At 41.7% G+C, this 13,474-nt stretch overlaps 2 protein-coding genes across 2 annotated transcripts in view; both read left to right on the top strand.

Moving 5' to 3' along the window:
* The window catches only part of LOC124014269 (laminin subunit beta-1-like), a 28,126-nt gene extending 26,350 nt beyond the window's left edge, over window positions 1–1,776 (top strand). Inside the window, 3 exon segments of the mRNA XM_046329079.1 lie at window positions 545–721; window positions 941–1,100; window positions 1,313–1,776. Of these exon segments, the coding sequence (XP_046185035.1) occupies window positions 545–721; window positions 941–1,100; window positions 1,313–1,449 (474 nt within the window). The 3' untranslated portion in view covers window positions 1,450–1,776.
* A 3,897-nt stretch (window positions 1,777–5,673) lies between these two features.
* Window positions 5,674–13,474, top strand: part of LOC124013805 (synapsin-3-like) — a 124,076-nt gene continuing 116,275 nt past the window's right edge. The window contains exon 1 of the mRNA XM_046328342.1: window positions 5,674–5,801. Coding sequence (XP_046184298.1) covers window positions 5,688–5,801 — 114 coding nt within the window. The 5' untranslated portion in view covers window positions 5,674–5,687. The remainder of the gene's footprint in view (window positions 5,802–13,474) is intronic.

The following is a 13,474-nucleotide window of genomic DNA, read 5'->3' as shown; positions in this document are numbered from 1 at the left end:
AGTTGTGTCTAAGCACACAGGGGCACTTCTCTTGATTGTGGTTTTATTATATTAGGCTCATGTTTTTAGAGTTTTCAGGCTATGCATTGAGAGATATGTGGGAGTTTTGTAGAAATACACATTCCATACAAGATCTCTAAAAGTGTGTGTGTGTGTGTGTGTGTGTGTGTGTGTGTGTGTGTGTGTGTGTGTGTGTGTGTGTGTGTGTGTGTGTGTGTGTGTGTGTGTGTGTGTGTGTGTGTGTGTGTGTGTGTGTGTGTGTGTGTGTGTGTGTGTGTGTGTGTGTGTGTGTGTGTGGGCTGGTGACTCCTTGTTGGGACCAAAAATTCCCCATGTCCCCATGAGAGCAAAGGCTATTTTAAGCTTAAGAGTTAGGGTTACAGGTTAAGGTTAGTGTTAGGCGTAAGATTAGGGTTAGGGGAAATAGGTTTAGGGAAAATAGGATTTTGAATTTTAGGTCCTCACGAGGATAGAAGACCAATACATGTGTGTGTGTTTGCGCCTGTGCTTGAATACATTTTAACATGTGTTTGTGTGTTTACAGGTGGAGTCGGAGACGGCGGAGTCGGAGCTGTGTCTGAGTAACGCCACACTGCGTCTGCTGCAGCTGGAGAGAGACGTGACTCTGCTGAGAGAGAGCAGCCTGGGCACCAGCCACCACACACAGCACACTGAGAGACTGTCTGAGACCGCTAGGCAGGACGCAGAGCAGGCCCTGCAGGTACACACACACACGCACGCACGCACGCACACACACGCACACACACAGCCAAGAATTTTACCTGCCAACTCATTCTCAATGTGCTTTCTGCTTCGTGTGTGTGTGTGTGTGTGTGTGTGTGTGTGTGTGTGTGTGTGTGTGTGTGTGTGTGTGTGTGTGTGTGTGTGTGTGTGTGTGTGTGTGTGTGTGTGTGTGTGTGTGTGTGTTTATTGCGTGTAGGAGTTTGACTTGGAGGTGAAGGGTAAATACAATGTTGTGGAGGGCTTGGTAGTGACGAAGGCAGAGGGCGTGTCTGACGCCAGGAAGAGGGCGGAGCTACTGCAGCAGGAGGCCAAGGAGCTGCTCACCCAGTCCAGTGTAAAACTACAGAGATTCAGAGGTAACACACACACGCACACCCACACACACACGCACACATATGCATACACACACACAGACACACACACACAACACACACACGTGTGCTAACACACGACACAAGCATGCACGCACAAGTGTAAATTCACGCATGCATGCATATGCACATGCACACATGCACACACGCGTGCACACACACACCTACTCTCTAATGACATCACTGTGTGTTTCCAGAGTTGGAGAGGTCGTATGCGGCCAACCAGCGTACTCTGGAGGCCAAGACAGTTCAGCTGGCCGGGCTGGAGAAAACGGCACGCCAGCTGCTCAATGACATCAGCCAGAAAGTAATGGTCTACAGCACCTGTTCTTAGGGTAACCATGCCAACAGCATCCCTGGCAATGTCTGCCCGGATGTCATACCAGAGATTATGACGATGTCTTCTTTAGTGCCAAAAAGATAATATGACAATCACTCAGGAGAGTCCAAAGACCAAAAGCAGTATTTTACCACTAAGAACCAAGTATTCCATAAAAAAAACTGTTTCTGTATGAAACGGGTCTCTAAGCCATATAAGCTAGTATCACAAGTAATACACGTTTTAACCATAAGAGTGCACATAGATTTCATGATTTTAGATTCTATGGAAATATTTTTTATAATCGTGTCTGTAAAGATATTAAAATGTGTCTGGACCGAAGCATACGAGAGCCTATTCAATTGTATGATACAATTTGTACCCATCAACCTATTGCTGTAATTTAACTTTTTAATATAAAGTAATAACTGCATTAAACATTTTTTTGCAAAAAATGCCTAGTCAACATTGCCTAGTTCACCTCTACCTAAAATGAGATACTTTTGAAATGTACAGTATTTGGTGTTTGCTTTCCCCTAGTGGCAATCTGAAAAAAAAATATACCCTCTTTCTGCTACATTTTCATAATCTCTAGGGAGTAGCAAGCACATACACAATTTCAGTTTAGTTTTCCGTTATGGAGTCCAATTCAATTACAGGCAAATGTACTTCCATCACGTTTAACTGTAATAACATGCTATACACTCTGCCAACTGAATCAACCTTACTCATTCACTGTCATTGTAGGCTTAACTAGACAATCCATTTTCTACATTTGAAAATATAGCCTACCTTCTTATCAATTTGTGCAGTTAGAGTTCTGCTTGTCTTTCTCCTGCCTTTTCTCTTACACCCTCAGTGTCTCTGCCCCCCCCCCTCTCTCTCTCTCTCTCTCTCTCTCTCTCTCTCTCTCTCTCTCTCTCTCTCTCTCTCTCGCATTATTGATGCAAGGTGATTTGTAGATCAGTGATTCTGAACAGTTCTCTCCTCAGGCTGATCCTGTTGAGCATGCATAATGAACATCTCTCTCATCCTCCCATGAATCCCTCCTTCCTCTCCGGAGGGTTTCCTCCTCTGTGACCATCACACTGTGTCTCCACCCAGTGACTCAGACTTGCTCTGAGCAAATGAGATACAAATGGCACCAGCAGTGTTCCGCCTGGACCTCTTCATCAAATGAGATTTGGCAGGAAGCAATCAATATGGCGGCCTTCCCTCCCTCTGAAATTAGCTCTTTCCATTTAGTGCTGCAAATCAGTCAGGCATCACTGTTTTCCCTTACATATTAACCCCACTCCAGCATATCTGTGAGATAAATTGCTTTCGAAAGTGGTTCAGCCAGTCCCTTCCCCTGTGTACAGTATTTATGGTACAGTGGTTTGACTGCATGATGTGAATGCTTGTACAATTATATCATTTTTAATACATCACAAAAGTCATCCTGCAGTGCAATGCCTCATTCTAGACACATATTTTTTCATCAGCTAGCATGGATGACTCTCCGAAAACCTTATACCATGCCTAACCTCATCATCCATTTGCAGATCAGCTAAATAGAGCTATCCTGTAAAAAAAACACAGTTGTGCCTTGCAGGCTGGTCAGCCCATCCATCGTACGACAGTAAACAGCCATTGACCTTAACCGGCCCTAACATCACCTTCCTGTTTGGACCATTTGATTAGCAGCCACTTGGCCTTGAGACGGCTACAGCTGCCGGGCAGATAGGAGAATGATGTGGTTCCCATGTAGCTGGTCACGGGGCACTTCTCAATATCAGCAAGTGTGGTAGAGCGTGGTTTTCCTGAATTGATGAGATATTAATTAAATATGACTCCTTCCTCTCTCTCCTTGGCCCATTCCCACTGGGGTCTGAGATGTGTTTACCTTACTTTGTGCTGAGTCATTGTACTGCCGATGACGCTGCTCTGATCTCTCTGGTACACTTACAGCAGGAAGATGGTGAGGAAGCATTTTAGAGCAGCCGCCAGACCATAGAAGGGCTGCAGAGAGGAGAGAGAGAGAGAGAGAGGGAGAGAGAGAGAGGTAGGGAGAGCAAGTTAGAGGGAGAAAGGGAGAGAGAATCAATCAATCAATCAAATAAACATTTGATTTAATTAGGACTTTTGAAGAAAAAAAAATATTTGTCACAAAGTTCTTCCCAGTAACCCAGTCTGCTCCAACGACAAGGCAGGTTGTTGCAGAGGAAAGTTGGAGAGGGCTTGGAAGTCAGTCAGGTCACTGTTTCTTTATGATTAAGGTCTATGGCATGGACGACACTTTCCTATGAGGATCCGCTGTAGTTTCTCATGACATAGGTAGGTGTCTTCTGATTTAAACGTGGGATGGCATTGTTGATTAAAATCATTGGACACTGTGCAGAACACACGTATTTTCTGCGTCAGAGCTAGCCATCATACACAATTTGACTCAATACTGGAATGTACAAGGTGCTAAAACATTCAACTATCAATTACCGGATATAGAGAGACTCCTAAAAAAGTGTGGTTTCCCTCTGCAGTGAATCATTTAAACTAATATGCTCATTATTAAAGAGTCTCCTCTGGCAGTGGTCTACTATTGATTGATGTGGTAAATTTCAGTGGACACAACAACAACAGCTACAAAAAAATGATAAGTGGGCTGGGTGTCAAAAGGGCTTTGAAATCAAAAGTTGAACTTTGGCAGAAGCTCCAACGTTGCAGTCTGGGTATTAAATCAAATCGTTGTTGCATTTGAAATATTCAGAATCAATTTAGTGTTTGTTGTTGTTGTCACTGAACTTCTGAACGCTCACTCACAAAGAAATGACAACCCCTCGGATCAAGCCGTGACTTTGATAAAGGGAGTAAGTCACACTGTGCCTCTTGCATCATACTAATACTATGATCTTGAAACGTTTCAAACCACTGACTTGCTATGAAGCTCAAATGCAATAGACATTGAAACTCTTTGAATGTTTAATAGTTAAATTCTAATGCCTCTTATCAACCCAACAAGCAATTGATATTTGTATTATGCCTGAAATGAATTAGTCTGCTTATCGGGACAATGATCTCTTTTACTAAGGGAATCAATGGGAGTCAGCATCTGTGAATGTACTGTGTTTTTCCCTGGAAGGATGAGCAAGGAACTGCTCACTAAATTCGAATTAGCATATACACTTTCCAATATATAGGCTTTAGTTAAGTCATTGTTTTAATTCATTAAGAAAGTTTCCAATCCAGTCACCCTGGAAAGTTTCCAATATGAGGCAACGTCTTTTCATATAGTCTACTAGAAGAGGTGTTTCCCCGATACAAATAAAACATGTAAATGTTTATTATAACAATCAGGAATTTGGGTCATTATTAGTTATTACACAGCACTAAGCAAGGGCATTAAGTTTGAGAGTTAGAGCTTTGACTCATTCAATCCCGGAATGACCATTGAAAGTAGTGGTGAAGTGTACTCTTGTGTGACAGGTTTTCTGGCACTACACGCTTAGAAAAAAAGGTGCTATCTAGAATCAAAAAGGGTTCTGTGGCTGTCCACATGGGAGAACCCTTTGAAAAACCCTTTTGGTTCCAGGTAGAACCATTTTGGTTCCAGGTAGAACCCTTTTGGGTTCCATGTATAACCCTTTTCACAGAGGGTTTGACATGGAACCCCAAAAGAGTTCTACCTGGAACCAAAAAAAAGGTTATCCTATGGGGACAGCTGCAGAAGACTTTTGGAAGCCTTTTTATCTAAGAGTGTCTGGGATAGGGAGCATTGAGACAGTAAACAAGTATGTTACAATTGTGGAGGGCATCATTTTGCAAAGGTAATTGAATTAATATTTGCCATAAAGAGATGGTCTGACTCTGGATAGGCTAAAACACATCGTGTCCCAAGAATATACATAACAGAAAGTATTACTTCTGTCTGAGATCCAAATCATTATTAAGCCTATACAAGATATATGATTCCAAATTAATATAAATATTTTCTGTGTTTTTTCTGTGGTGTGTGTGTGTATGTGTGTGTGTTTTCAAGGAAGTAGGGCTTCCCTGGAAATCAGTAGCCCATAAAACACCTACCTGGAGTCTCTCTTATCTCTCAGCACTGGATTTGTCTGAACTGAAAATTCAATGCTGCCACATCCTTGAAATATTAAATATTAATATTCCACAAGTCAAAGAAATTATGAGGGATGCTATTAAATACCACAAATTAATTGACCAATGAGATAACCAGGGGATCTCAGGAATGGATGCATTTTGCAGCTCCCAGCATGCATTGTGGGATACAAAGGAGACTGGTGGATTCTGAAGCGCGAGCTGGTGAGGATTGTGACACGAGCGCAAGGGGAGCATCATCCAAACACTTTGTGTTACCAGATACCCAGGTAAACCATTACAGAAACATTGATTCGGCACGTAATTCAATGTGGTGCCTCTGTGCATGTAATTTTTAATTCTCGGTCCACCGCTCTCAGCTGAAATGGGTCATTCACCATACTAACGAAACGGTTACTTCGAGTACGTTAGCGTATTTCAGCGGCTGGTTATATTTATTTGCGCAGGCTAATTAGCGCGTTGCAGTCAGGGCTGTTTGCTTGCGACAGTACACGGGGTACCGGGTAGTCGGTAACTGTGTGCGGCAATAATTTCTTCATTAATATCTTGTGATTTATTGATTGGTTTGGGTTGAAAAGGGAATTCCAGCATGCAGCTAGGACATTGTTACACGCACCTGCGTTCCTAATTGGTCTTATCAATCAGATTTTCTTTGTATTTAGTGAATCCCAACCCTCTGCATCAACATATTTGGCATGTTTTATACAATTATGTATAGAAAAATGATATGAAATACCAAAATAATGCTGTTTTTATGCCGAGCGAGTGAACGCACTTGTTGAAAATGTCACGGTTCCTGTTTTCTTTTTCATTCCAAGTTGATAGGAAACTAGACTGATCATGCAGTTTGTCTATTAAGCTACTGAAGGCTGTATGAACATGCTTATATATTTTATCTATAGAATCCTATCCATGTCTATAGATGTTGTCATTGCTGATGTAACTCAACGTTGTGCATGTGCTGTCAGCCTGTGACTGAGTAGATGGCTAGTGAGCTGTAGCCTGGATCCTCTCTGGCAGTGTTTCTCCTTGATTCTTTAGTCCGTCTGAGAATCCAAAATGTTCAATTGAATTTATTTTCTATGTACCTCAGACAAAATCGGTACTAGTGAGTCTTTCTTTAGGCTCTGATCTGGGATTCTTGACAATCTCAACAGGAAGCCATAATCTGGTGAATAAACACCATTCAATATTGAATAGCTTCTCCTTGAGGTAGCTGGGAGTGTTCTGAGTGTTCAGTCTAATGAAGAGCTGATCTGGATATTTGCCCAATTTAGCTGTTTTTGCAGGAAATCTAGAAATGCTGATGGCTAGTCCATGTTGCAAATGAAAGTACAATAAACAAACCTTTTGTGTACTTGCCTGCTGATGGGCCATCTGCAGTAAGTGGCGATCTGAGGTTGACACCTGTTATGTCTTTCTGTGGCTGTGAGGTGATGATGATGCCATGCCTCTGATTGACCCTCTTGAGCCACTGCCTCATTCACTGCTACCAGGCCAAGGCTGCATGTAGGGAAAGGCACAGTCCAGCCCATCCCAGCCCCAAACATGCTGTGTAAACCCCTCCATGGATAAGACATTGAGCAGGGAATATTAAGCTTTTAATGACATCATCCATGTCTATGTATTTTACACACACACACACACACACACACACACACACACACACACACACACACACACACACACACACACACACACACACACACACACACACACACACACACACACACAACAAATACATCGCAGTCCATGAAAAACGAATGGTTAAGTTAAGGAGAGAACTGTTGATGTGCATTTAGGTATATTTATGTATCCTCTTCTGCCTCCTAACTGTAGGACTCGTCGCTTATGATGAAGTGGTGAGGGATTGGTTAAGTGGTTTGTGCCTATGGTTGTGTAGCCCTGGCACTAGTGACAGGCTGATAGGCCATCTAAGGTCAAAACCCTCTGTGTTCTCTAGGTGGCTGAGAGGTGATGATACAATGAGGGGATTTGATTAATGCCCCGGGCCTACCCTGGGTGAATCGGGTTAGCGTCGTTTGCATTCATTTTGGAAGCGGGCTGCTTCCCGGGCATGAGCCAGGTTCCCAGTTTTGACTGATGGCGAAGTGATGTAGGTTAAGCACGTGTGGTAATGAGAAATGTGGATCTACCTCAAAGCACAAGAGGATTTCTGAAATTGTTTCTGTGGTTAGAAACATAAGAGAATACATTATTTTGTTGAAATATTATTTGAACTCTGACAAATTAAGCTAATTGATTGTACCAAAATTGGCTATTTACATTTATAGGATTCATATAATATTCAATAAATATAATGCCCAACATCCGATTTGGTGATCTTTTTAGTAATGATTTAAGATGTGGGAATACATAAAAATCCACCCACAGACTTCCCAAATCTTACACCAAAGGCAAGTTCTCTGTGTTTAACAAGTAGTATGACTCTGTGGCTTGGAGTATTGTTTATTCATACTACGTAATGTATTCTCACTGAATTTGGTGATTGGGTTTCCCCCCCTTCAGAGAAATTAGCCATTAAAGTTGTTTGCATTTCCCCCTATAAATTACTGTGAAGGTACTAGGTTTTGCCAACTAGATACTGCTGTTACTGCTACGCCCTTTCATCATTTTAGTTCTCTTGAGTTTATTAAATGGATCAAACTTTTTGAAAATGCAAATTTGGGTAGAAAACCAATGGCTTTTGCGCATGATGAAAATAGTGTGGTCATCCTCAAGTCAAGCCAGTCCTCCATGAAACCAATTCAGTTTGTCCTCTTAGCAACCTATTGCTTTAACCCAACTGTTTCCTAATAGTCCAGCAAATGGCAGCTGTCTAAGAGGGCTGTCCTTATGGTGCAATTCTCATATGAAGACTTTTCCTACAAGCCCAAAAATGTGATGGAAAATGGGCAAGTGACTTCAATGTTTCGACAATCCTAATAAATGAATACAATTATAAACCATTACATGCCAGTCACATGTTTATCAATGAAATTATTAGGAAATATCTATGTTTGATTAGTGACATTTGTTATTAAACCCAAATCAATACCATTGCAAAACACTATACATAGGGCCCAATAAAATCTGTGTAGTGGCGAATGGAATCATTTAAAATGAAAACTATTAGAAATGTATTCATTTGAACAAGTTAATCATAAGACATGAACAACATGCATCAGTGATTTCAGATTTTCATGCAACTTTCTGAAATGGCACAGGAATGCACTTGTGTGTTTGCGGTGCACGCGTATGTCTGCCCTTAGTGTAGCATTGATGCTAATGATTGATAACTTTATTCTGGTAGAGATGGAAAGGCTTTCCCAAAAACCTTTTAAAAATTAAATGTTAACTGCAAAGTAGCTTATGCCTACCTGTCAGAATGATATCATGATTGTTTGCATTAATTCAGTGGCGATTTGTTTTGCGTATTCTGCAATCAGATGAGCTCTACAAAAACATTGCTAACCAAACAACTGTCTATTGCTGGTGCAGACTTGCATTAAAGGGTAACTACACCCAAAAAGAAATTGGATGTTTGATATTATATTTAATGAATATTATATGAATCCTAGAAATTGAAATGGCTAATTTTGGGTGCAATCAATTTGAGTTCAAATTGCCTTTCAACTAAATAATGTTGCAGGAATTCGTGTCTTATCTGTTTCTAACTACAGAAACCATTCAGAACAATCTGCAATAATGGGTGTTACAACTCTTATCTGTGTTTCCACATGTAAAATTGGTAGCTTTAGATAAAGCGTTTTAATTTTATTTGTATTTTTATCAGCCTTCCCAATGAGATGTATGCTTCTGAATGATGCATCATGCTGCCAGTTGACAATATGACCGAGCGGTGTAGATTAGTGTTCAATTTGTGAAGGGCGCTCCTCCCTCACTGCTTTTGCACGTTGACGTCATGGGCCATATTCCGGTGCACTAAATCACACTCCCTCAATGCTTCTCAGTGGTAGTGACCCTCATGTCTTGTAGAGCTTGTGCCTCATTGCTGCCAAGCCAAGGGCTGCATACAGAGAAAGGCCCAGCCCGGCCCAAACATGCTGTGTGATAAGACCTTCAGAAATTGAGCAGGGAATCTTGAGCTGTTACTGACTTTATCCATTACCATCAAGGACGAAAGCATCTATCATAGTCTAAACGTGTACGCTTACGGACAGCAGGTTATTACAGTATTGGACCGTTGGCTTTCATACTTTTCAAATTCTCAGCACTACTCAAGCAATTTCTCCAACTGTCAGCACATTCATGGTGCTGCGTTATTTAGGAAGTTGGTATGATGGTCTCAGGCATGCAGTTACTGTAGGTCACACTGGGAAGCTGGACTATCTCATGTCAGCATCTGTGGACTAGGGATGTGACGAATGTAAACATTTTCTTACTGCCTTCTCTTCCCCCTTTTTAAACGTTAAGAAATTAATACAATTCCACTTGAATTCACAATGAAGCTGTGCTGCCTGCAACGTTTTGGGTCCCTTTCAGATGGTTAAGCATTGCACCTGTACTTCCATTACTGTACCTCAATTCCACCTCTCTTCTAATTGAACTTCTCAAAGTATTGCCATACAGGATTTAGCTTCCATCGCTTGACTTTCTCTGCATGTCTTTTGTAGAAATAAACATTGTTTTTCAGTAAGGAATTTTTGCTTCACATTAACGATTCCAATTTCCTTCAAACGTTTAAATGTTCACACCCCTACTGTGTGGACTATGATTTATGTTTAAGACTGCGTTCACACAGGCAGCCCAAGAAGTATATTTTCCACTAATTGGATTTGGCCAATCTGATCACCTCTTTTGACAATAATTGGGCAAAATATCAGCATTGGGCTACCTGTGTAAGTGCAGTCTTAACACCAGTTACATTTTAAACACATAGGAAACCCAGTCAATTTAATACATTTGTTCATTCAAATGTCTGTATCAAAACAAAAGTACAGTGCATTTGGAAAGTATTCCGACCCCTTGACTTCCACATTTTGTTACATTGACAGCCTTATTCTAAAATGGATTAAAATGTTCTTGGTGGTTCCAAACTTCTTCCATTTTAAGAATGATGGAGGCCACTGTGTTCTGGTGAACCTCCAAAGCTGCATAAATGTTTTGGTCCCCTTCCACAGATCTGTGCCTCGACACAATCCTGTCTCGGAGCTCTACGGACAATTCCTTCAACCACATGGCTTGGTTTTTGCGCTGACGTGCACTGTCAACTGTGGGACCTTTATATAGACAGGTGTGTGTGCCTTTCCAAATCATGTCCAATCAATAGAATTTACCACAAGTGGACTCCAAGTTGTAGAAACATCTCAAGGATGATCAATTGAAACAGGATGCACCTGAACTCAATTTCAAGTCTCTGAACAAAGGGTCTGAATAATTATGTAAATAAGGTATTTTCTTAGTTATAAATTTGCCAAAAATTTTAGGATCCTATTTTTGCTTTGTCATTATGGGGTATTGTGTGTATACTGAGGAATTTTTTATTTATTTAATAAATTTTAGAATAAGGCTGTAATGTAACAAAATGTGGAAGAAGTCAAGGGGTCTGAATACTTTCCGGAATGCACTTTATCCTCTGTTTCCTTATTTTCATGATGACTAATAATAAGGTGGTAAAGGTATTCGGTGAAGATGGCACTAGTGAGAATAAAACAGCTGACTCTTCGTTGGTAACCCTATAGCATTCCATGTGGTTGACGTATCGTGATGACTCTCAAATACTGTATGTCATCACACTCTTCTGATCCTGTGCCAAGTTCCTTTTAGACTAGTCATAAAAAAATCAACTGGTTGCTAAGTGACTGCTGTGCCAGTTATCTCACTAAGTACTAGGGGACCAGGAACGTGTGCTACGTACGGGTCGGTTAAGAGTGTGTGCATGTGTAATTTTAAAGTTGGATGAGCTATTAATATAAAGCTGAATTGTTAGAGGGAGGCCCAAACCCCATTGTATCGTTATGCTCTTGCTTTTTAGATTGCTTTTAGATGTGCTCCTGTTAATTCGTTATTAATGGTATTTTTCACATATTGTTACAGGCAATGCAATTCCCATACAACTGTTATCCTCCACAGTGCTTAGGGTCTTTCAAGTCCCAGTCAGCTGTACTCCTTCCTACCCACCATCGTGATTTCCCCTCATTTTAAGTAATGACCCAATATATAACGCTCCATATCCCTGATCTCCGACACATTGACCGCCATGAATAATACAAGCTCTGTAATGCCGCTAACATGCTAGATGCACGGAAGGGAAGACGCTCAAGCTCCCTCTGCTCACTGCATGTGCTTTTAATATGGAAAATATGCTCTACCACCCACTTGGAAGCAAGATGGGACTTTTCTAGGTTCATATCCCCATCCCTTCACATACGAATTCTGCCAGAACACCTCAGGACTATTTCTGTGAGTCACCTTTACCTTGTGTGGAGGGTATGAGGCCACCATTCCTCTTCAGCAGTGCTACACATCATTCTTCTATGATACTCACTCAAAAGGTCAGAGCTTCTAATCCACCCCAGGTACCCCTTTCACCCATGGCCTGTGGTCCTCTTGGTCTGCCCATCGCCTGACCCTGATGCCATCAACCCTATTATCGTCACCATGCATCAACACAGACCCCCCCCCCCCCACGGTCTTTAACATTGCCTTAGTCTAGCATTATCCTGCTGTATCTATTAATTAGAGAGGAGAGACTACCGTAACTGCCTTCCCTAGCGCAATGCAAACCATTGCTGCCTGCCTTGGTGCAGGTATACTGTATGTGCAGAGGGATGAGAGGAAAGTTGCTGTAAGGCTGGTGAGAAAGTGGGGGAATGCACCAGTAGTGGTGTAAAGAAGGGGATTGATGGATCTCTGAGGATGGGCTCTAATGGTTTCAGCACCACCGAGAGTGGACAGCTCCCAGAGTAATCTCTGTCACCTTTCAATGCCCCTATTTGCTTCCGTATTAATTGTATTCAATCTTTTCTTTTATGTACCTGAAAAGCCAATGGCATTAATGCCGAGCTAAACATGTTCTTTGACACGGTTTGAAAAATGAACAAACATATGTCCTTTGAGGGGCATGTTCTATGCAGTATTCTGCTATAGCAACATATTCTACATGTCGTGTGCAGACAAGTTGCCATTGAACATTTCGTATGTAATTGTTTGTAATGTATTTTATGCCCCTGGGTGTGCTATGCAGTCTGGAGGGTTGTCTGTGGTCTGAGCTAGTGCCTTTTAGAAAATTGATGTTTTGATTTCCCACAGTGCCTTGTCATATCCTTTCCTCACTCCTATTTTACTCCCACACAATCCAATTCTGTATCCATCAGTGTCTGAGTCCGCACCCCATAACACGCCTTATCTCCCCCATACAGCCCCCTTCTTTGACTATAGATGAATATATATTCATGAGGCGCTTACTCAGTGTCATAACGCAAGCTCTCACTCGAATCAGCACGCCTCTACATCGTCCCCTTAGTAATTGTAGCCGATCTGAGTGACGTTCTTTTGGATCAAGCCCAGTATCTCACGACCTCCACTCTGTATGCAACTCGGATTGTTAGCACTTTGATGGTTGGAATCAAAAATGCATTAAGGCCACTACAGTCTCCTCAAAAAGGTTTGAATTGTGCATCCTCCCCTCCCTACATCCTTCATGACATGAGGCTACTCCCTATCCTAGTACTGTACCAACTGTTTAATATGCAGATAGTCGATGGTTAGATTTAAAATGCATGAGGTGATTCGGGGACTCTAAGTAGGCTTGTATAAAGGCCCTCAAGTCCATCCCACCTATAATCCCCCCTTTAACATGAGCCTATTAGTAGTATCTCTGTTCAATATGCAAAGCCATTGAACAAAGCCCCCCCCCCACACCTAAGGCAGTAGCTCATGTATGTGTCTGAGGCCGTCACTGTGGTTCCAACAGGGT

This window comes from Oncorhynchus gorbuscha, linkage group LG25, assembly GCF_021184085.1.
Source record: "Oncorhynchus gorbuscha isolate QuinsamMale2020 ecotype Even-year linkage group LG25, OgorEven_v1.0, whole genome shotgun sequence".
Lineage (NCBI taxonomy): Eukaryota > Metazoa > Chordata > Actinopteri > Salmoniformes > Salmonidae > Oncorhynchus > Oncorhynchus gorbuscha.
The sequence above is the reverse complement of the archived record's forward strand: the minus strand, read 5'-3'. Positions and strand labels throughout refer to the sequence as shown.